This window comes from Poecile atricapillus, chromosome 31, assembly GCF_030490865.1.
Source record: "Poecile atricapillus isolate bPoeAtr1 chromosome 31, bPoeAtr1.hap1, whole genome shotgun sequence".
In the NCBI taxonomy this organism is placed as follows: Eukaryota; Metazoa; Chordata; class Aves; order Passeriformes; family Paridae; genus Poecile; species Poecile atricapillus.
This window is the reverse complement of record NC_081279.1, coordinates 3197792-3218519: the sequence shown is the minus strand read 5'-3', so window position 1 is coordinate 3218519 and position 20728 is coordinate 3197792. Positions and strand designations below refer to the sequence as shown.

General features: G+C 51.2%; 2 protein-coding genes across 2 annotated transcripts in view; both read left to right on the top strand.

Moving 5' to 3' along the window:
* Positions 1-7807, top strand: part of KPTN (kaptin, actin binding protein) — a gene marked incomplete at both ends in the record, with an annotated part of 28729 nt that extends 20922 nt beyond the window's left edge. The window contains 2 exons of the mRNA XM_058859802.1: positions 3052-3216; positions 7673-7807. Coding sequence (XP_058715785.1) covers positions 3052-3216; positions 7673-7807 — 300 coding nt within the window. The remainder of the gene's footprint in view (positions 1-3051; positions 3217-7672) is intronic.
* A 996-nt stretch (positions 7808-8803) lies between these two features.
* Positions 8804-20726, top strand: LOC131590010 (sodium/calcium exchanger 2-like; the record flags this gene model as incomplete). The annotated part of the gene is made up of 2 exons (XM_058859801.1): positions 8804-8864; positions 19038-20726. A coding segment is annotated over exon 2 (1470 nt), but the record flags the coding sequence as incomplete, so codon positions are not given.
* Between the last annotated feature and the right edge of the window lie 2 nt (positions 20727-20728).

Sequence of the window (20728 nt, the reverse complement as noted above, 5' to 3'; positions counted from 1 at the left end):
CAAAATTTCCTTGAATTTTTCCTGATTTTTCCATGAATTTTCCCCAATTTTCCATGAATTTCCCTGAATTTCTCCCAATTTTCCCTGAATTTTCCCCAATTTTCCCTATTTTTCCTGAATTTTCCCCAATTTTTCCTGAATTTCCCTGGATTTCCCCCAGTTTTCCCTGAATTTTCCCCAATTTTCCCAATTTTCCCTGAATTTTCCCCAATTTTCCCTATTTTTCCTGAATTTTCCCCAATTTTTCCTGAATTTCCCTGAATTTCTCCCAATTTTCCCTGAATTTTCCCCAATTTTCCCTATTTTTCCTGAATTTTCCCCAATTTTTCCTGAATTTCCCTGGATTTCCCCCAGTTTTCCCTGAATTTTCCCCAATTCTCCCAATTTTCCCTGAATTTTCCCCAATTTTTCCTGAATTTCCCTGGATTTCCCCCAGTTTTCCCTGAATTTTCCTCAATTTTCCCAATTTTTCCTGAATTTCCCTGGATTTCCCCCAGTTTTCCCTGAATTTTCCTCAATTTTCCCAATTTTCCCTGAATTTCTCCCAATTTTCCCTGAATTTCCCCAATTTTCCCCAAGTTTTCCCTGAATTTTCCCTGTTATCCCTGAATTTTCCCCGATTTTCCCAATTTTTTCTGAATTTCCCCCATTTTCCCTGAATTTCCCTGAATTTCTCCCAGTTTTCCCTGAATTTTCCCCGATTTTCCCAATTTTCCCTGAATTTTCCCCAATTTCCCCAATTTTTCCTGAATTTTCCCCAATTTCCCTGAATTTCTCCCATTTTTCCCCCAAAATCCCATTTTTTTTCCCAAATTTCCCATTTTTTCCCATTTTTCCCCCCAAATCCCATTTTTTTCCCCCAAAATCCCATTTATTTTCCCCCAATTTCCCATGACTTTTTCCCCAAATTTCCCATTTTTTTTCCCAAATTTCCCAATTTTTTCCCCAAATTTCCCATTTATTTTCCCCCCAAATTTCCCATTTTTTCCCCATTTTTTCCCCAAATTTCCCATTTATTTCCCCCCAAATCCCATTTTTTTTTCCCAAATTTCCCATTTTTTTCCCCAAATTTCCCAATATCCCATTATTTTTTCCCCCAAATCCCATTTTTTCCCCAAAAATCCCATTTTTTTCCCCAAATTTCCCATTTTTTTCCCCCCGCAGGATCTGCTCTGTTACAAGTTCCTGGGGCCGGTGTTGTTTATTCCCAATATCCCATTTTTTCCCAAATATCCCATTTTTTCCCCAAATTTCCCATTATTTTTTTCCCCAATTTCCCATTTATTTTCCCCCAATATCCCATTTATTTTACCCCAAAATCCCATTTATTTTCCCCCAAAATCCCTTTTTTTTCCCAAATTTCCCATTTTTTCCCCCAATTTCCCATTTTTCCCCCCAAAATCCCATTTTTATTCCCCAATTTCCCACGATTTTTCCCCAATATCCCATTTATTTTCCCCCAATTTCCAATGATTTTTTCCCCCAAATTTCCCATTTATTTTCCCCCAATTTTCCATGATTTTTTTTCCCAATATCCCACGATTTTTTCTCAATATCCCATTTATTTTCCCCCAAAATAAAATCCCATTTATTTTTTCCCCCAAATCCCATTTTTCCCCCAATTTCCCATTTTTTTCCCCAAATTTCCCATTTTTCCCCATTTTTTCCCCCAAAATCCCATTTTTTCCCCCAACATCCCATTTTTCCCCCAAAATCCCATTTATTTTTCCCCCAAAATCCCATTTTTTCCCCAAATTTCCCATTATTTTTTCCCCAATTTCCCACGATTTTTCCCCCAATATCCCATTTATTTCCCCCAAAATCCCATTTTTCCCCCCAATATCCCATTTATTTTCCCCCAAAATCCCATTTTTTTCCCCAAATTTCCCATTTTTTCCCCATTTTTTTCCCAAATTTCCCATTTATTTTCCCCCAATTTCCCATGATTTTTTCCCCAAATTTCCCATTTTTCCCCATTTTTTCCCCCAAAATCCCATTTTTTCCCCAATTTCCCATGATTTTTTTCCCCCAATTTCCCATTTATTTTCCCCCAAAATCCCATTTTTCCCCAAAATCCCATTATTTTTCCCCCCAAATTTCCCATTTTTTCCCCATTTTTTCTTCCCCCAAATCCCATTTTTTCCCCAAAATCCCATTATTTTTTCCCCCAAAATCCCATTTATTTTCCCCCAATTTCCCATGATTTTTTCCCCAAATTTCCCATTTTTTTTCCCAAATTTCCCAATTTTTTCCCCAAATTTCCCATTTATTTTCCCCCCAAATTTCCCATTTTTTCCCCATTTTTTCCCCAAATTTCCCATTTATTTTCCCCCCAAATCCCATTTTTTTTTTCCCAAATTTCCCATTTTTTTCCCCAAATTTCCCAATATCCCATTTTTTCCCCCAAATCCCATTTTTATTTCCCAATTTCCCACGATTTTTTCCCAATATCCCATTTTTCCCCAATATCCCATTTTTCCCCCAATATCCCATTTTTTTCCCCAAATTTCCCATTTATTTTCCCCCAAAATCCCAATTTTTTTTCCCAAATTTCCCATTTTTTCCCCCAATATCCCCTTTTTTCCCCCAAATTCCCATTTATTGTTCCCCCAAAATCCCATTTTTTCCCCAAAATCCCATTTATTTTTCCAAATTTCCCATTTTTTTTCCCAAAATCCCATTTTTTCCCCCCAAATCCCATTATTATTATTATTATTTCCCCCCCCCCCCCCGCAGGATCTGCTGTGTTACAAGTTCCTGGGGCCGGTGTTATTTATTCCCAAAATCCCATTTTTTCCCCCAATATCCCATTTTTTCCCCAAATTTCCAATGACTTTTTCCCCCAAAATCCCATTTTTTCCCCAAATTTCCCATTTAATTTCCCCCAAAATCCCATTTTTTTTTCCCAAAATCCCATTTTTTTTCCCAAATTTCCCATTTTTTCCCCATTTTTTCCCCAAAATCCCATTTTTTCCCCATTTTTTTCCCCCAAATATCCCATTTTTTCCCCGTTTTTTCCCAAAATCCCATTTCTTTTCCCCCCCCTTGCAGGACCTGCTGTGTTACAAGTTCCTGGGGCCGTTTCCGGGCCGTTTCCGTCCCCTCTGGAGTCGCCGTTTTCCGTCTCCGCTTTTGGCTCTGGAGCCGCTGGATCTGACGGGGGATGGGCTCCGGGAGCTCGCCGTCGTCTGCCTGGGGGGGCTGCACGTCCTGCAGGTGGGGAACCCCCGGAATTCCCAGGAATTCACAAAAATTCCACACCATTCCCAGGAATTCCCAAAATTTCCACACCATTCCCGGGAATTCCCAAAAATTCCGGCCCTTTTTCGCCAAAATTCCACAAAATTCCGGCCCTTTTTCCCCAAAATTTCACAAAATTTCACAAAATTTCACAAAATTTCACAAAATTCCGGCCCTTTTCCCCCAAAATTCCACAAAATTTCACAAAATTTCACAAAATTCCCTGAAATTCCACAAAATTCCAGCCCTTTTTCCACAAAATTCCCAAAATTCCAGCCCTTTTTCCCCAAAATTTCACAAAATTTCACAAAATTTCACAAAATTCCCTGAAATTCCACTAAATTCCATCCCTTTCCCCAAAATTCCAGCCCTTTTCCCACAAAATTCCACAAAATTTCACAAAATTTCACAAAATTTCACAAAATTCCAGCCCTTTTGCTCCAAGATTCCCCAAAATTCCAGCCTTTTTCCCCAAAATTCCACAAAATTTCACAAAATTCCCAGAAATTCCACACCATTCCCAGGAATTCCCTGAAATTCCCAAAAATTCCAGCCCTTTTTCCCCAAAATTTCACAAAATTCTGGCCCTTTTCCCACAAAATTTCACAAAATTTCACAAAATTCCACAAAATTCCACAAAATTCCACAAAATTTCACACAATTCCAGCCTTTTTCCCCAAAATTCCCAAAAATTCCCAAAAATTCCAGCCCTTTTTCGCCAAAATACCCTAAAATTCCACTAAATTCCGGCCCTTTTTCCCCAAAATTCCAGCCTTTTTCCACAGAATTCACAAAATTCCACAAAATTCCACAAAATCCCAGCCTTTTTCCCAAAAATTCCCTGAAATTCCTGAAAATTCCAGCCCTTTTTCCCCAAAATTCCCAAAAATTCCACTAAATTTTAGCCCTTTTTCCACAAAATTCCGGCCTTTTTCCCCAAAATTTCACAAAATTTCACAAAATTTCACAAAATTTCACAAAATTCCAGCCCTTTTTCCCCAAAATTCCACAAAATTCCAGCCCTTTTCCCACAAAATTCCACAAAATTCCAGCCCTTTTCCCAAAAATTCCACACCATTCCCAGGAATTCCACACCATTCCCAAAAATTCCCAAAAATTCCCAAAAATTCCCTGAAATTCCAGCCCTTTTTCCACAAAATTCCACAAAATTCCCAAAAATTCCACACCATTCCCAGGAATTCCCAAAAATTCCCAAAAATTCCCAAAAATTCCCAAAAATTCCAGCCTTTTTTTCACAAAATTCCCAAAAATTCCCGCCCTTTTCCCACAAAATTCCCGAAAATTCCAGCCCTTTTTCCCCAAAATTCCAGCCCTTTTCCCAAAAATTCCACACCATTCCCAGGAATTCCACACGATTCCCAAAAATTCCACACCATTCCCAAAAATTCCCAAAAATTCCCAAAAATTCCACACCATTCCCAGGAATTCCCAATTATTCCCAAAAATTCCGGCCCTTTTTCGCCAAAATTGCACAAAATTCCACTAAATTCCGGCCCTTTTTCCCCAAAATTCCACTAAATTCCAGCCTTTTTCCACAAAATTCCACAAAATTTCACAAAATTCCAGCCCTTTTTCCCCAAAATTTCACAAAATTTCACAAAATTCCCAAAATTCCCTAAAATTCCAGCCCTTTTTCCCCAAAATTCCCAAAAATTCCACTAAATTCCAGCCCTTTTCCCCAAAATTTCACAAAATTTCCTAAAATTTCACAAAATTCCACACAATTCCAGCCCTTTTTCCCCAAAATTCCACAAAATTTCACAAAATTTCACAAAATTCTGGCCCTTTTCTCACGAAAGTCCCAAAATTCCACACAATTCCAGCCCTTTTTCCCCAAAATTCCCCAAAATTCCCGAAAATTCCAGCCCTTTTTCCACAAAATTCCACAAAATTCCCCAAAATTCCAGCCTTTTTCCCCAAAATTCCCTAAAATTCCAGCCCTTTTTCCCAAAATTTCCCAAAATTCCCAAAAATTCCAGCTTTTCCCCCAAAATTCCAGCCCTTTTTCCCCAAAATTCCCAAAATCCCAGCCTTTTTCCCAAAAATTCCCTGAAATTCCAGTAAACTCCAGCCCTTTTTCCCCAAAATTCCCCAAAATTCCCGATAATTCCAGCTTTTTTTCCACAAAATTCCCCAAAATTCCAGCTTTTCCCCCAAAAATCCAGCTTTTTCCCCAAAATTCCAGCATTTTTCCACAGAATTCCACAAAATTCCAAAAAATTCCAGCCCTTTTCCCAAAAATTCCACACAATTCCCAAAAATTCCAGCCCTTTTCCCACAAAATTCCACAAAATTCCCTGAAATTCCACAAAATTCCAGCCCTTTTCCCCAAAATTCCACAAAATTTCACAAAATTTCACAAAATTCCAGCCTTTTTCCACACAATTCCAGCCCTTTTTCCACAAAATTCCCAAAATTCCAGCCCTTTTTCCCCAAAATTTCACAAAATTTCACAAAATTCCCTGAAATTCCACTAAATTCCAGCCCTTTTTCTCAAAAATTCCCTGAAATTCCCGAAAATTCCAGCCCTTTTTCCCCAAAATTTCACAAAATTTCACAAAATTTCACAAAATTTCACACAATTCCAGCCCTTTTCCACAAAATTCCACACAATTTCACAAAATTCCAGCCCTTTTTCCACAAAATTTCACAAAATTTCACAAAATTCCCTGAAATTCCACAAAATTCCAGCCCTTTTCCCACAAAATTCCACAAAATTCCGGCCTTTTTCCACAAAATTCCCCAAAATTCCCAGAAATTCCACATGATTCCCAAAAATTCCAGCCCTTTTTCCCCAAAATTCCACAAAATTTCACAAAATTTCACAAAATTCCAGCCCTTTTCTCACAAAACTCACAAAATTCCACACAATTCCACAGAATTCCCAAAAATTCCGGCCCTTTTCCCCCAAAATTCCCTAAAATTCCAGCTTTTTTCCCCAAAATTCTGGCCCTTTTCCCTCAAAATTCCAGCCTTTTCCAGAATTCCTGGATAATTTTGGATTATTCCTGGATTATTCCTGGAGAATTCCTGAATTATTCCCGTGGAATTCCCGGATGATTCCCGAAGAATTCCCAGAAAATTCCCGGATAATTCCCGGATAATTTTGGATAATTCCCAAATCATTCCCGTGGAATTCCCAGATAATTCCCGAATTATTCCCGGATAATTTTGGGTAATTCCTGGATAATTCCTGGATAATTCCCGGATAATTCCCGTGGAATTCCCGGATAATTCCCGAAGAATTCCCAGAAAATTCCCGGAGAATTCCCGGATAATTTTGGGTAATTCCCGGATAGTTCCCGGATAATTCCCAGATAATTCCCTGATAATTCCCAGAAAATCCCCGCATAATTCCCGGATAATTCCCAGAAAATCCCCGCATAATTCCCGGATAATTTTGGATAATTCCCGGGTAATTCTTGGATAATTCCTGGATAATTCCCGGCTCATTTCCGGATAATTCCCGGATAATTTTGGGTAATTCCTGTGGAATTCCCGGATAATTCCCAAAGAATTCCCAGAAAATTCCCGGATAATTCCCAGATAATTTTGGATAATTCCCAAATCATTCCCAAAGAATTCCCGGATAATTCCCGAATTATTCCCGAATTATTCCCGGAGAATTCTCGGATAATTCCCAAGGAATTCCCAGATAATTCCCGAATTATTCCCGGATAATTCCCGGATAAGTCCTGGATAATTCCCGAGGAATTCCCGGAGAATTTTGGATAATTCCTGGATAATTCCCAGATAATTCTGGGATAATTCCCGTGGAATTCCCGGATAATTCCCAGGTAATTCCGGGATAATTCCTGGATAATTCCCGGATAATTCCCGGATAATTTTGGATAATTCCCAGGTCATTCCCGGGTAATTCCTGGATAATTCCCGAGGAATTCCCGGCTCATTCCCGGATTATTCCTGGATAATTCCCGAATTATTCCCGGATTATTCCTGGGTAATTCCCGGATAATTCCAGGATAATTCCCATGGAATTCCCGGATAATTTTGGTTAATTCCCGTGGAATTCCCGGCTCATTCCCGGATTATTCCCGGGTAATTCCCAGATAATTTTAGGTAATTCCGGGATTATTCCCCGGTAATTCCGGGATAATTCCCGAGGAATTCCCGGCTCATTCCCGGATTTTTCTCGAATTATTCCCGGATTATTCCTGGATAATTCCCGGATTATTCCCAGGTAATTCCTGGATAATTCCCGTGGAATTCCCGGCTCATTCCCGGATTTTTCCTGGATAATTCCCGGATAATTCCCGAATTATTCCCGGGTAATTCCTGGATAATTCCTGAGGAATTCCCGGGCTCATTCCCGGATAATTCTGGGATTATTCCGGGGTAATTCCGGGGTAATTCCCGAGGAATTCCCGGCTCATTCCCGGATTTTTCCCAGCACAGCCTGGAGCCGACGGCGCGGCTGCTCCGGGAGCGGCTCCGGCGGGAGCTGCGGGAAAAGGAAAAAATGTGGGAAAAAAACCGGAAAAAACGGAAAAAACGGAAAAAACGGAAAAAAAAGGAGGAAGAGGAGGAAGAGGAAAAGGGGGGGGAGGGGCCGGGGGGTCCCCGCGCTGCCCCTCCCCCACCCAACCCCCCCAAAGCCCCCCCCCCAATCCCAATAAAAACATTCCCAGAAATCCCAAGCCGGAATTCCGGAATTCCCCCCAAAAAAACATCGGGGGGGGAGGGGAGGGGAGGGGGAGGGGAGGGGGGAGGGGCGGAGACCCCGAATTGAGGGGGGGGGAGGGGAGGGGGGGAGGGGAGGGGTCCGGAAAGGGGCGGAGACCCCGAATTGGGGAGGGGGGGGGAGACCCCAAATGGGGGGGGGGGGAGGGAGGGGACCCCGAATTTGGTGAGGGGAGGGGAAATCCTAAATTGGGGAGGGGGAGGGGAGACCCCGAATTGGGGGGGGAAGGGGAGACCCCCAGTGGGGGAGGGGGGAGGGGGAGGGGACCCCAAATTGGGGGGAGGGGGAGACCTCGAATTGGGGAGGGGGAGGGGGGAGGGGATCCCAAATTGGGGGAGGGGGAGGGGGAGGGACCCCCAAATTTGGGGAGGGGGGGGAGGGGAGACCCCCAAATTGGGGGGGAGGGAGGGGAGGGACCTCAAAATCAGGAGGGGGAGGGGAGACCCCAAATTGGGGGGGGGGGGAGGGTGACCCCCGAATTGGGGGAGGGGGAGACCCCCAATGGGGGGAGGGGGGGGAGGGGAGGGACCCCCAAATTAGGAAGGGGGAGGGGGAGGGAACCCCAAATTTGGGGGGGGAGGGGAGACCTCGAATTGGGGAGGGGGAGGGGGGAGGGGATCCCAAATTGGGGGGAGGGGGAGGGACCCCCAAATTTGGGGAGGGGGGGGGGGGAGGGGAGACCCCAAATTGGGGGATTTTGGGGGTCCCCGGGGGGGATTTTGGGGTCTCGGGGGGGGGATTTTGGGGGGTCCCGGGGGCGTTCCCGGGGTGGGGGTGGGGGCGGGGCCATTCCCGCCCCTCCCCCTCCCCCCCCCCCGCTCGCTCCTCCCCCTCCCCCCCCCCCCCCCCAATGGAGCTTTAACGGCGGCCGGGCGGCGGGAGCGGACCGAGGGGGGAACAGGTAGGACCGAGGGTGGGGGAGGGGGAGGGGTCCCCAAAACCCCCCCAGACCCCCCCCAACCCCCCCCCGCCCCTCCCCCACCCCCCCAACCCCTCCCCCACCCCCGGATTTTGGGGGCGAATTTGGGGCGGGGGGCGCGGTGGGGAGGGGGAGGGAGGGGGGGGGGGGGGGGGGGGAAGGGAGGGATGGACCCCCCCACCTCCCCCCTCCCCTCCCCCCCCCCCCATCCCCCCCCCCGAAATTCCCAAAAATCCGCCGGGAATTGGGAAAAAATTCCCGAGGTTCGGGCTGGGAACAGGTGGGTGGGGGGGGGGGGGGGAGGGGGGGAGGGCAGCGATTCCCTGGATTCCGCCAGAATTCCCAGAAATTCCCCCCAAATTCCCGCCGCTCCCCCACGGAAATTCCCGATTTTCCCCCAATTCCCACCAAATTCCCGGATTTCTCCACGTTTTTCCCAGATTTTTCCCCAAAACGGCCACGAAATTCCCAATTTTTTCCCCCCCGAAATTCCCGATTTTCCCCCTCGAATTTCCACATTTTTCCCCCTGAAATTCCCGATTTCCCCCCCGAAATTCCACATTTTTCACCCCCGAAATTCCCAATTTTCCCCTCCCGAAATTCCACATTTTTCACCCCCGAATTTCCCATTTTTTCCCCCCCGAAATTCCCAATTTTTTCCCCTGAAATTCCCAATTTTCTCCCTCGAAATTCCCGATTTTTCCCCTCGAATTTCCACATTTTTCCCCCCTCGAAATTCCCAATTTTTCCCCCCAAAATTCCACATTTTTCCCCCTGAAATTCCCAATTTTTCCCCCTGAAATTCCACATTTTTCCCCCCTCGAAATTCCACATTTTTCCCCCTCAAAATCCCCAATTTTCCTCCTCGAAATCCCCAATTTTTCCCCCCGAAATTCCACATTTTTCCCCCCCGAAATTCCCAATTTTTTCCCCAAAAATTCCCAATTTTCCCTCTTGAAATCCCCAATTTTCCCCCTCGAAATCCCCAATTTTCCCCCTCGAAATTCCACATTTTTCACCCCCGAAATTCCACATTTTTCCCCCTCGAAATTCCCAATTTTCCCCCCTGAAATTCCACATTTTTCCCCCCCTCGAAATTCCCAATTTTTCCCCACTGAAATTCCCGATTTTCCCCACTGAAATTCCCGATTTTCCCCCCTCGAAATTCCCAATTTTTCCCCTCGAAATTCCCAATTTTTTCCCTCGAAATTCCCGATTTTCCCCCCCGAAATTCCACATTTTTCCCCCTCGAAATTCCCAATTTTTCCCCCTGAAATTCCCGATTTTCCCCCCCGAAATTCCCAATTTTTCCCCCTCGAATTTCCCAATTTTTCCCCCCGAATTTCCCATTTTTTTCCCCCAAAATTCCCAATTTTCCCCCCTGAAATTCCACATTTTTCCCCCCTCGAAATTCCACATTTTTCCCCCCGAATTTCCCAATTTTTTCCCCCCGAAATTCCCGATTTTCCCCCTCGAAATTCCCGATTTTTCCCCCTCGAAATTCCCAATTTTCCCCCCCGAAATTCCACATTTTTCCCCCCCGAAATTCCCAATTTTCCCCTCCTGAAATTCCCGATTTTCCCCCTCGAAATTCCACATTTTTCCCCCTGAAATTCCACATTTTTCCCCCCCGGAAATTCCCAATTTTCCCCCTCGAAATTCCCCTCAAATCTCCCCTGGATTCTCTCAAATTCCCCAAATTTTCCTTTAATTTCCCCCAAATCCCCTCGAATTTCCCCAAATTCCCCCAATTCCCCCCAGATTCCACCGAAATTCCTTGGATTTCCTCCCAAAAATCCCCAAATCCCCAAATTTTCCCCCAAATTCTCTCGATTTCCTCCCCCAGCTTCCCCAGAATTCCCAAAATTCTCCCAGATTTCCCCAAATCCTCCCAAATTCTCCCAAATTTCTCATTTTTCCCCCAAAAAGGCCCAAAATTCCCCACATTTTCCCCAAAATCTCCCTGAATTCCCACAAATCCCCCACGTTTGGCCTCAAATTCCCAAAATTCCCCCAAATTCCAACATTTTTCCCCAAAATTCCCTCCCCATTTCCCAATTTTCCCAAAATTCTCCCCATTTTTCCCAAAATTCTCCCCATTTTTCCCCCAAATTCTCCCCATTTTTCCCCAAATTCTCCCCATTTTTCCCCAAATTCTCCCCATTTTTCCCAAATTTTCCCCATTTTCCCCCAAATTCTCCCCATTTTTCCCCAAATTCCCCCCATTTTTCTCCAAATTCTCCCCATTTTCCCCAAATTCCCCCCATTTTCCCCAAATTCTCCCCATTTTTCCCAAATTCTCCCCATTTTTCCCAAATTCTCCCCATTTTTCCCCAAATTCTCCCCATTTTTCCCAAATTCTCCCCATTTTTCCCCAAATTCTCCCCATTTTTTCCCAAATTCTCCCCATTTTTCCCCAAATTCCCACATTTTTCCCCAAATTCCCCAAATTCCTGCGAATTTCACCCAAATTTCCCCCCAAATTCCTGCGAATTTCACCCAAATTTCCCCCTAAATTCCCCAAATTCCTGCGAATTTCACCCAAATTTCCCCCCAAATTCCCCAAATTCCTGCGAATTTCACCCAAATTTTCCCCAAATTCCCCAAATTCCTGCGAATTTCACCCAAATCTCCCCCAAATTTCCCAAATTCCTGCAAATTTCACCCAAATTTCCCCCCAAATTCCCCAAATTCCTGCGAATTTCACCCAAATCTCCCCCAAATTCCCCAAATTCCTGCGAATTTCACCCAAATCTCCCCCAAATTCCCCAAATTCCTGCGAATTTCACCCAAATTTCCCCCAAATTCCCCAAATTCCTGCGAATTTCACCCAAATTTCCCCCAAATTCCCCAAATTCCTGCGAATTTCACCCAAATCTCCCCCAAATTCCCCAAATTCCTGCGAATTTCACCCAAATTTCCCCCAAATTCCCCAAATTCCTGCGAATTTCACCCAAATCTCCCCCAAATTCCCCAAATTCCTGCGAATTTCACCCAAATTTCCCCCAAATTCCCCAAATTCCTGCGAATTTCACCCAAATTTTCCCCAAATTCCCCAAATTCCTGCGAATTTCACCCAAATCTCCCCCAAATTCCCCAAATTCCGGCGAATTTCACCCAAATTTCCCCCCAAATTCCCAAATTCCTGCGAATTTCACCCAAATCTCCCCCAAATTCCCCAAATTCCTGCAAATTTCACCCAAATTTTCCCCCAAATTCCCCAAATTCCTGCGAATTTCACCCAAATTTTCCCCAAATTCCCTGAAAATCCCCAAAATTTTCCCCCTCCCCTGCGCCCCCTCCCTTTTCCCGAATCCCCCTTCGGAAAACTCGGATTTTTTCCCAAATCCCGTTTTTTTTTCCCCAAAAATCCTTCGGATTTTAAATCCACCGGGGGAAGAAGAAGAAGAAAATAAATCCTCGGTTTTGAGGGAAAAACGGGCGGAATTTGGGTTTCTGGCGTTGAAAAATCGCAATTTTTGGGGAATTTCTCGGGAATTTGGGATTTGTGGGATTCGATTCCGACCCCTCCCGGCTTTGGGGAATTTGGGATTTGGGGTGAAATCGCCGGAAATTGGGAAAATCCTGGGAATTCCGGTAAATCCCCGAAATCTGGGGCCAATCCCGGCAGATTTGGGAAAATCCCGGCTCGGCCCCGCGGGGTTCGTTAATGGGGGAAGGGAGAGGGGCGTTAATTGGGTTAATTGGGGGAGGGGATGGGATGGGGGGCTGAGCTGTGGGGGGCGAGGGATCTGTGCGGATCTGTGGGGCTGGGATCTGTGGGGATCTGTGGGGCTGGGAGGGATCTGTGGGGCTGGGAGGGATCTGTGGGGATCTGTGGGGCAGGGATGGATCCGTGGGGATCTGTGGGGCAGGGATGGATCCGTGGGGATCTGTGGGGCTGGGAGGGATCCCTGGGGATCCATGGGGATCTGTGGGGCCGGGATCTGTGGGGATCTGTGGGGCTGGGATGGATCCGTGGGGATCTGTGGGGCTGGGAGGGATCTGTGGGGATCTGTGGGTCAGGGATCTGTGGGGATCTGTGGGGCTGGGAGTGATCCCTGGGGATCCATGGGGATCTGTGGGTCAGGAAGGATCTGTAGGGCAGGGATCTGTGGGGCTGGGATGGATCTGTGGGGCAGGGATGTGGATCTGTGGGTCAGGGATCCGTGGGGATCTGTGGGGCTGGGAGGGATCTGTGGGGATCTGTGGGGCCGGGATCTGTGGGTCAGGGATCTGTGGGGATCTGTGGGGATCTGTGGGGCTGGGAGGGATCTGTGGGGATCTGTGGGGATCTGTGGGGCTGGGAGGGATCTGTGGGTCAGGGATCTGTGGGGATCTGTGGGGCTGGGAGGGACCCGTGGGGATCTGTGGGTCAGGAAGGATCTGTGGGTCAGGGATCCCTGGGGATCTGTGGGGATCTGTGGGGCCGGGATCTGTGGGGCAGGGATGGATCTGTGGGTCAGGGATCCGTGGGGATCTGTGGGGCCGGGATCTGTGGGTCAGGGATGTGGATCTGTGGGTCAGGGATCCGTGGGGATCTGTGGGTCAGGAAGGATCTGTGGGTCAGGGATCTGTGGGGCTGGGAGGGATCCATGGGGATCTGTGGGGCCGGGATCTGTGGGGATCTGTGGGGCTGGGAGGGATCTGTGGGTCAGGGATCTGTGGGGATCTGTGGGGCTGGGAGGGACCCGTGGGGATCTGTGGGTCAGGAAGGATCTGTGGGTCAGGGATCCCTGGGGATCTGTGGGGATCTGTGGGGCCGGGATCTGTGGGGCAGGGATGGATCTGTGGGTCAGGGATCCGTGGGGATCTGTGGGGCCGGGATCTGTGGGTCAGGGATGTGGATCTGTGGGTCAGGGATCCGTGGGGATCTGTGGGTCAGGAAGGATCTGTGGGTCAGGGATCTGTGGGGCTGGGAGGGATCCATGGGGATCTGTGGGGCCGGGATCTGTGGGGATCTGTGGGGCCGGGATCTGTGGGTCAGGGATCTGTGGGGATCTGTGGGGCTGGGATGGATCTGTGGGGATCTGTGGGGCTGGGATCCGTGGGTCAGGGATCTGTGGGGATCTGTGGGGCTGGGATGGATCTGTGGGGATCTGTGGGTCAGGGATCTGTGGGGATCTGTGGGGCTGGGATCTGTGGGGCAGAGATGGATCTGTGGGTCAGGGATCCGTGGGGATCTGTGGGTCAGGAAGGATCTGTGGGTCAGGGATCTATGGGGATCTGTGGGTCAGGGATCTGTTGGGATCCGTGGGTCGGGGATCTATGGGGATCTATGTGTCCGGGATCTGTGGGTCAGGAAGGATCTGTGGGTCTGGGATCCGTGGATCAGGAGGGATCTGTGGGTCTGGGATCTGTTGGGATCTATGGGTCCGGAGGGATCTGTGGGTCAGGAGGGATCTGTGGGTCCAGGATCTGTGGGTCAGGAAGGATCTATGGGTCCGGAGGGATCCGTGGGTCAGGAGGGATCTGTGGGTCCGGGATCTGTTGGAATCCGTGGGTCAGGGATCTGTTGGGATCTGTGGGTCCGGGATCTATGGGGATCTATGGGTCCGGGATTGGTGGGTCAGGAGGGATCCGTGGGTCAGGGATCTGTTGGGATCTATGGGTCCGGGATCTGTGGGTCCGGAGGGATCCGTGGGTCAGGGATCTATGGGTCCGGGATCTGTGGGTCCGGAGGCATCCGTGGGTCAGGGATCTGTTGGGATCTGTGGGTCAGGGATCTGTTGGGATCTGTGGGGCCAGGATCTGTGGGTCTGGGATCTATGGGTCAGGAGGGATCCGTGGGTCCGGAATCTGTGGGTCAGGGATCTATGGGTCAGGGATCTGTGGGTCAGGAGGGATCCGTGGGTCCGGGATCTATGGGTCAGGGATCTATGGGTCAGGGATCTGTGGGTCAGGAGGGATCCGTGGGTCAGGGATCTATGGGTCTGGGATCTATGGGTCAGGGATCTATGGGTCCGGGATCTATGGGGATCTGTGGGTCAGGAGGGATCCGTGGCTCAGGGATCTATGGGTCTGGGATCTATGGGTCCGGGATCTGTGGGTCAGGAGGGATCTATGGGTCAGGAAGGATCCGTGGGTCAGGAGGGATCCGTGGCTCAGGGATCTATGGGTCCGGGATCTGTGGGTCAGGAGGGATCCGTGGGTCAGGAGGGATCCGTGGGTCAGGGATCTATGGGTCAGGAGGGATCCGTGGGTCAGGAGGGATCCGTGGGTCAGGGATCTATGGGTCAGGAGGGATCCGTGGGTCCGGGACCTGTGGGTCAGGGATCTATGGGTCCGGGATCTATGGGTCAGGGATCTATGGGTCCGGGATCTGTGGGTCAGGAGGGATCCGTGGCTCAGGGTTGGGACGGCTCCTCCTCCTCCCCCCGGATCCGGGGTCCCTCCCCCTCCCCCTCCCCCTCCCCCTCCATCCCCGTTTCCATGGAAACCGCGCGGTTGCCAAAGAGGAGCCGGAGCCGCCCCCGCAGCCGGAACCCCCCCAGATCCAGCCCTGACCCATAGATCTGATCCTGACCCATAGATCCTGACCCATAGATCCCGACCCATAGATCCTGCCCCATAGATCCCGACCCATAGATCCTGACCCATAAATCCTGACCCATAGATCCCGACCCATAGATCCTGACCCATAGATCACTGACCCCCGGATCCAGCCCTGACCCATAGATCTGATCCTGACCCATAGATCCTGACCCATAGATCTGATCCTGACCCATAGATCCCAACCCATAGATCCTGACCCATAGATTAGATCCTGACCCATAGATCCTGACCCATAGATCCTGACCCAAAGATCCTGACCCAAAGATCCTGACCCAGAGATCCTGACCCATAGATCGGATCCAGCCCCATAGATCCGATCCTGACCCATAGATCCCGACCCACAGATCTGATCCTGACCCATAGATCCCGACCCACAGATCTGATCCTGACCCATAGATCCCTGACCCACGGATCCCTGACCCACGGATCCCTGACCCACGGATCCCTGACCCACGGATCCGATCCCAGACCCACAGATCAGATCCTGACCCAGTGATCCAGCCCTGACCCACAGATCCCTGACCCACAGATCCGATCCTGACCCACAGATCCATCCCCACGTCCCAGCCCCGCGGATCCATCCCAGATCCCCAGATCCATCCCAGCCCCACATCCCTGTCCCCACATCCCAGCCCCACATCGCAGCCCCACATCCCAGCCCCACATCCCTCACCCCACATCCCAGCCCCACATCCCAGCCCCACATCCCAGCCCCCACATCCCAGCCCCACATCCCTGATCTCAGCCCCATTTCCCCCTGCAGGCTCCTCATGGGCACCATGGCTGTGCCCCACATCCCCAGTCCCAATCCCCACATCCCCCAGTCACACATCCCAAATCCAAATCCCAAATCCCAAATCCCCAAATCCCCAAATCCCAAATCCCACCCCTGACCCGTTTCTGCCCCCGCAGGCTCCTACTCGTGGGCGCCACGGCTGTGCCCCACATCCCAAATCCCCAAATCCCAAATCCCAAATCCCCAAATCCCAAATCCCAAATCCCCAAATCCCCAATTCCCGATCCCAAATCCCCAATCCCAAATCCCTGTCCCCTCTCTGTCCCCTCAGGCTCCTCGTGGGCACCGTGGCTGTGCCCCACATCCCAAATCCCCAAATCCCAATCCCAAATCCCCAAATCCCAAATCCCTGACCCCTTTTCCATCCCCTCAGGCTCCTCGTGGGCGCCGTGGCTGTGACCCACATCCCATATCCCAATCCCCCACATCCCAAATCCCAAATCCCAAATCCCAAATCCCAATCCCCACATCCCAAATCCCAAATCCCCAAATCCCCAATTCCAAATCCCCAATCCCAAATCCCTGTCCCCTCTCTGTCCCCTCAGGCTCCTCCTGGGCGCCATGGCTGTGCCATCCCCAAATCCCCAATTCCCAAATCCCCAAATCCCCAATTCCCAATTCCCAAATCCCCAAATCCCCAATTCCCAAATCCCCAAATCCCAAATCCCTGTCCCCTTTTCCATCCCCTCAGGCTCCTCGTGGGCGCCATGGCTGCCACACAAATCCCAAATATCCAAATCCTCAATCCCCAAATCCCCAATCCCCAAATCCCAAATCCCCAATCCCCAAATCCCCAATTCCCAATCCCCAAATCCCAATCCCCAATTCCCAATCCCAAATCCCCAAATCCCAAATCCCAAATCCCAGATCCCCAATCCCCAAATCCCCAATTCCCAAATCCCAATTCCCAATCCCAAATCCCTGTCCCCTTTTCCATCCCCTCAGGCTCCTCGTGGGCGCCATGGCTGTGCCCCACATCCCAAATCCCAAATCCCCAATCCCCAAATCCCAATCCCCACATCCCCAATTCCCAATCCCAAATCCCCAATCCCAAATCCCTGTCCCCTCTCTGCCCCCTCAGGCTCCTCGTGGGCGCCATGGCTGCGACCCACATCCCATCCCCACATCCCCAATCCCCAAATCCCAAATCCCAAATCCCCAATCCCAATTCCCAATCCCAAATCCCTAATTCCCAAATCCCAAATCCCAGATCCCAAACCCCCAATCCCCAATTCCCAATTCCCAATCCCAAATCCCAAATCCCACCCCTGTCCCCTTTTCCATCCCCTCAGGCTCCTCGTGGGCGCCATGGCTGTGCCCCACATCCCAATCCCAATCCCCAATTCCCAATCCCAAATCCCCACACCCCAAATCCCAAATCCCAAATCCCCAATCCCCAATTCCCAAATCCCAAATCCCAAATCCCCAATCCCACCCCTGTCCCCTCTCTGTCCCCTCAGGCTCCTCGTGGGCGCCATGGCTGTGCCCCACATCCCATCCCCACATCCCCAATCCCAATCCCAAATCCCCAATCCCCAAATCCCAAATCCCAAATCCCCAATTCCCAATCCCAATTCCCAAATCCCCAAATCCCAAATCCCAAATCCCCAATCCCACCCCTGTCCCCTTTTCCATCCCCTCAGGCTCCTCGTGGGCGCCATGGCTGTGCCCCACACCCCAATCCCAATCCCCAAATTCCCAATCCCAAATCCCCAATTCCCAAATTCCCAATCCCCACATCCCCAATCCCCAAATCCCAAATCCCCAATCCCAAATCCCCAATCCCAAATCCCAAATCCCAAATCCCCAAATCCCAAATCCCTGTCCCCTTTTCCATCCCCTCAGGCTCCTCCTGGGCGCCGTGGCTGTGCCCCACATCCCATCCCCACATCCCAATTCCCAATCCCAAATCCCCAATCCCCAAATCCCAAATCCCAAATCCCAATCCCCACATCCCAAATCCCAAATCCCCAATTCCCCCAATCCCAAATCCCCAATCCCCTTTTCCATCCCCTCAGGCTCCTCGTGGGCGCCATGGCTGTGCCATCCCCAAATCCCCAATTCCCAAATCCCCAATCCCAAATCCCTGTCCCCTCTCTGTCCCCTCAGGCTCCTCGTGGGCGCCATGGCTGCGACCCACACCCCATCCCCACATCCCCAATCCCCAAATCCCAAATCCCCAAATTCCCAAATCCCCAATTCCCAAATCCCAAATCCCAAATCCCCAATCCCAAATCCCTGTCCCCTCTCTGTCCCCTCAGGCTCCTCGTGGGCGCCATGGCTGCGACCCACACCCCATCCCCACATCCCCAAATCCCAAATCCCCAATTCCCAAATCCCAATCTCAATCCCCCAATCCCCAATTCCCAATCCCAAATCCCCAATTCCCAATCCCCAAATCCCCAATCCCCAATCCCAAATCCCCAATCCCAAATCCCCAATCCCCAAATCCCCAATCCCAAATCCCCAAATCCCCAATCCCAATCCCCAATCCCAAATCCCTGTCCCCTTTTCCATCCCCTCAGGCTCCTCGTGGGCGCCATGGCTGCGACCCACACCCCAATCCCAATCCCCACATCCCAAATCCCAAATCCCCAATCCCCACATCCCCAATTCCCAATCCCAAATCCCAAATCCCCAATTCCCAATCCCAAATCCCCAATTCCCAATCCCCAAATCCCCAATCCCCAATCCCAAATCCCCAATCCCAAATCCCCAATCCCCAAATCCCCAATCCCAAATCCCCAAATCCCCAATTCCCCAATCCCAAATCCCAAATCCCTGTCCCCTCTCTGTCCCCTCAGGCTCCTCCTGGGCGCCATGGCGGCGCTGGCCCCGTCCTTGGCGGCCTGGCTGCTGCTGCTGAGCCCTCGCGGCTGCGGGCTCTGCGGCGGCCGACGGCCCCAACGGGACGTGCCGGGGCTCGGCGCGCTGCCAGCCCGGCGTCCTCCTGCCCGTGTGGCAGCCCGGACGAGCCGGCGGCCGGCGACAAGGCGGCGCGCGCCATCGTCTACTTCGTGGCCATGATGTACCTGTTCCTGGGCGTCTCCATCATCGCCGACCGCTTCATGGCCTCCATCGAGGTGATCACCTCGCGGGAGAAGGAGATCACCGTCACCAAGGCCAACGGCGAGACCAGCGTGGGCACGGTGCGCATCTGGAACGAGACGGTTTCCAACCTGACGCTGATGGCGCTGGGCTCGTCGGCGCCCGAGATCCTCCTGTCGCTCATCGAGGTGTGCGGGCACCGCTTCCAGGCCGGCGAGCTCGGCCCCGGCACCATCGTGGGCAGCGCCGCCTTCAACATGTTCGTGGTGATCGCCGTCTGCGTCTACGCCATCCCGGCGGGCGAGAGCCGGCGCATCAAGCACCTGCGCGTCTTCTTCGTCACGGCCTCCTGGAGCATCTTCGCCTACATCTGGCTCTACCTCATCCTGGCCGTCATCACGCCGGGCGTGGTGCAGGTGTGGGAGGCCTTCCTCACCTTGCTCTTCTTCCCGGCCTGCGTGGTGTTCGCCTGGGCGGCCGACAAGCGGCTGCTCTTCTACAAGTACGTCTACAAGCGCTACCGCGCCGACCCGCGCAGCGGCATCATCATCGGCACCGAGGCCGAGCGCCCACCCAAGGACCTGGAGGCCGACGGCGGCTTCCCGGCGCCGGCCGAGCCCGAGCCCGGCGCCGCCTCGGCGTCGCCAACGGCCGAGGAGAAGGAGCTGGACGAGAGCCGGCGGGAGGTGATCCAGATCCTGAAGGAGCTGAAGCAGAAGCACCCGGAGAAGGAGCTGGAGCAGCTGATGGACGCCGCCAACTACATGGCGCTGGTGCACCAGCAGAAGAGCCGCGCCTTCTACCGCATCCAGGCCACGCGGCTCATGACCGGCGCCGGCAACGTGCTGAAGAAACACGCGGCCGAGGCGGCGCGGCGCTCGCCGGCGGCGGGCGGCGAGGAGGACGAGGAGGAGGAGGAGGACGAGGCGTGCAGCCGCATCTTCTTCGAGCCGTGCCTGTACCACTGCCTGGAGAACTGCGGCTCGGTGACGCTGGCCGTGGCGTGCCAGCAGGGCCTGGGCGCCAACCAAACCTTCTACGTGGATTTCCGCACCGAGGACGGCTCGGCCAAGGCGGGCTCGGACTACGAGTACAGCGAGGGGACCCTCATCTTCAAGCCGGGCGAGACGCGCAAGGAGCTGGCCATCGGCATCATCGATGATGATATCTTCGAGGAGGACGAGCATTTCTTCGTGCGGCTGCTGAACCTGCGGGTGGGCGACGCCGAGGGCATGTTCGAGGCCGACTGCGAGGAGCACCCCAAGGGCAAGCTGGTGGCGCCGCTGGTGGCCACCGTCACCATCCTGGACGACGACCACGCCGGCATCTTCGGCTTCCGGGAGCGCTCGGTGCGGGTGAGCGAGTGCCAGGGCCACGTGGAGGTGACGGTGGTGCGCAGCTCCGGCGCCCGCGGCACCGTCATGGTGCCCTTCCGCACCGTGGAGGA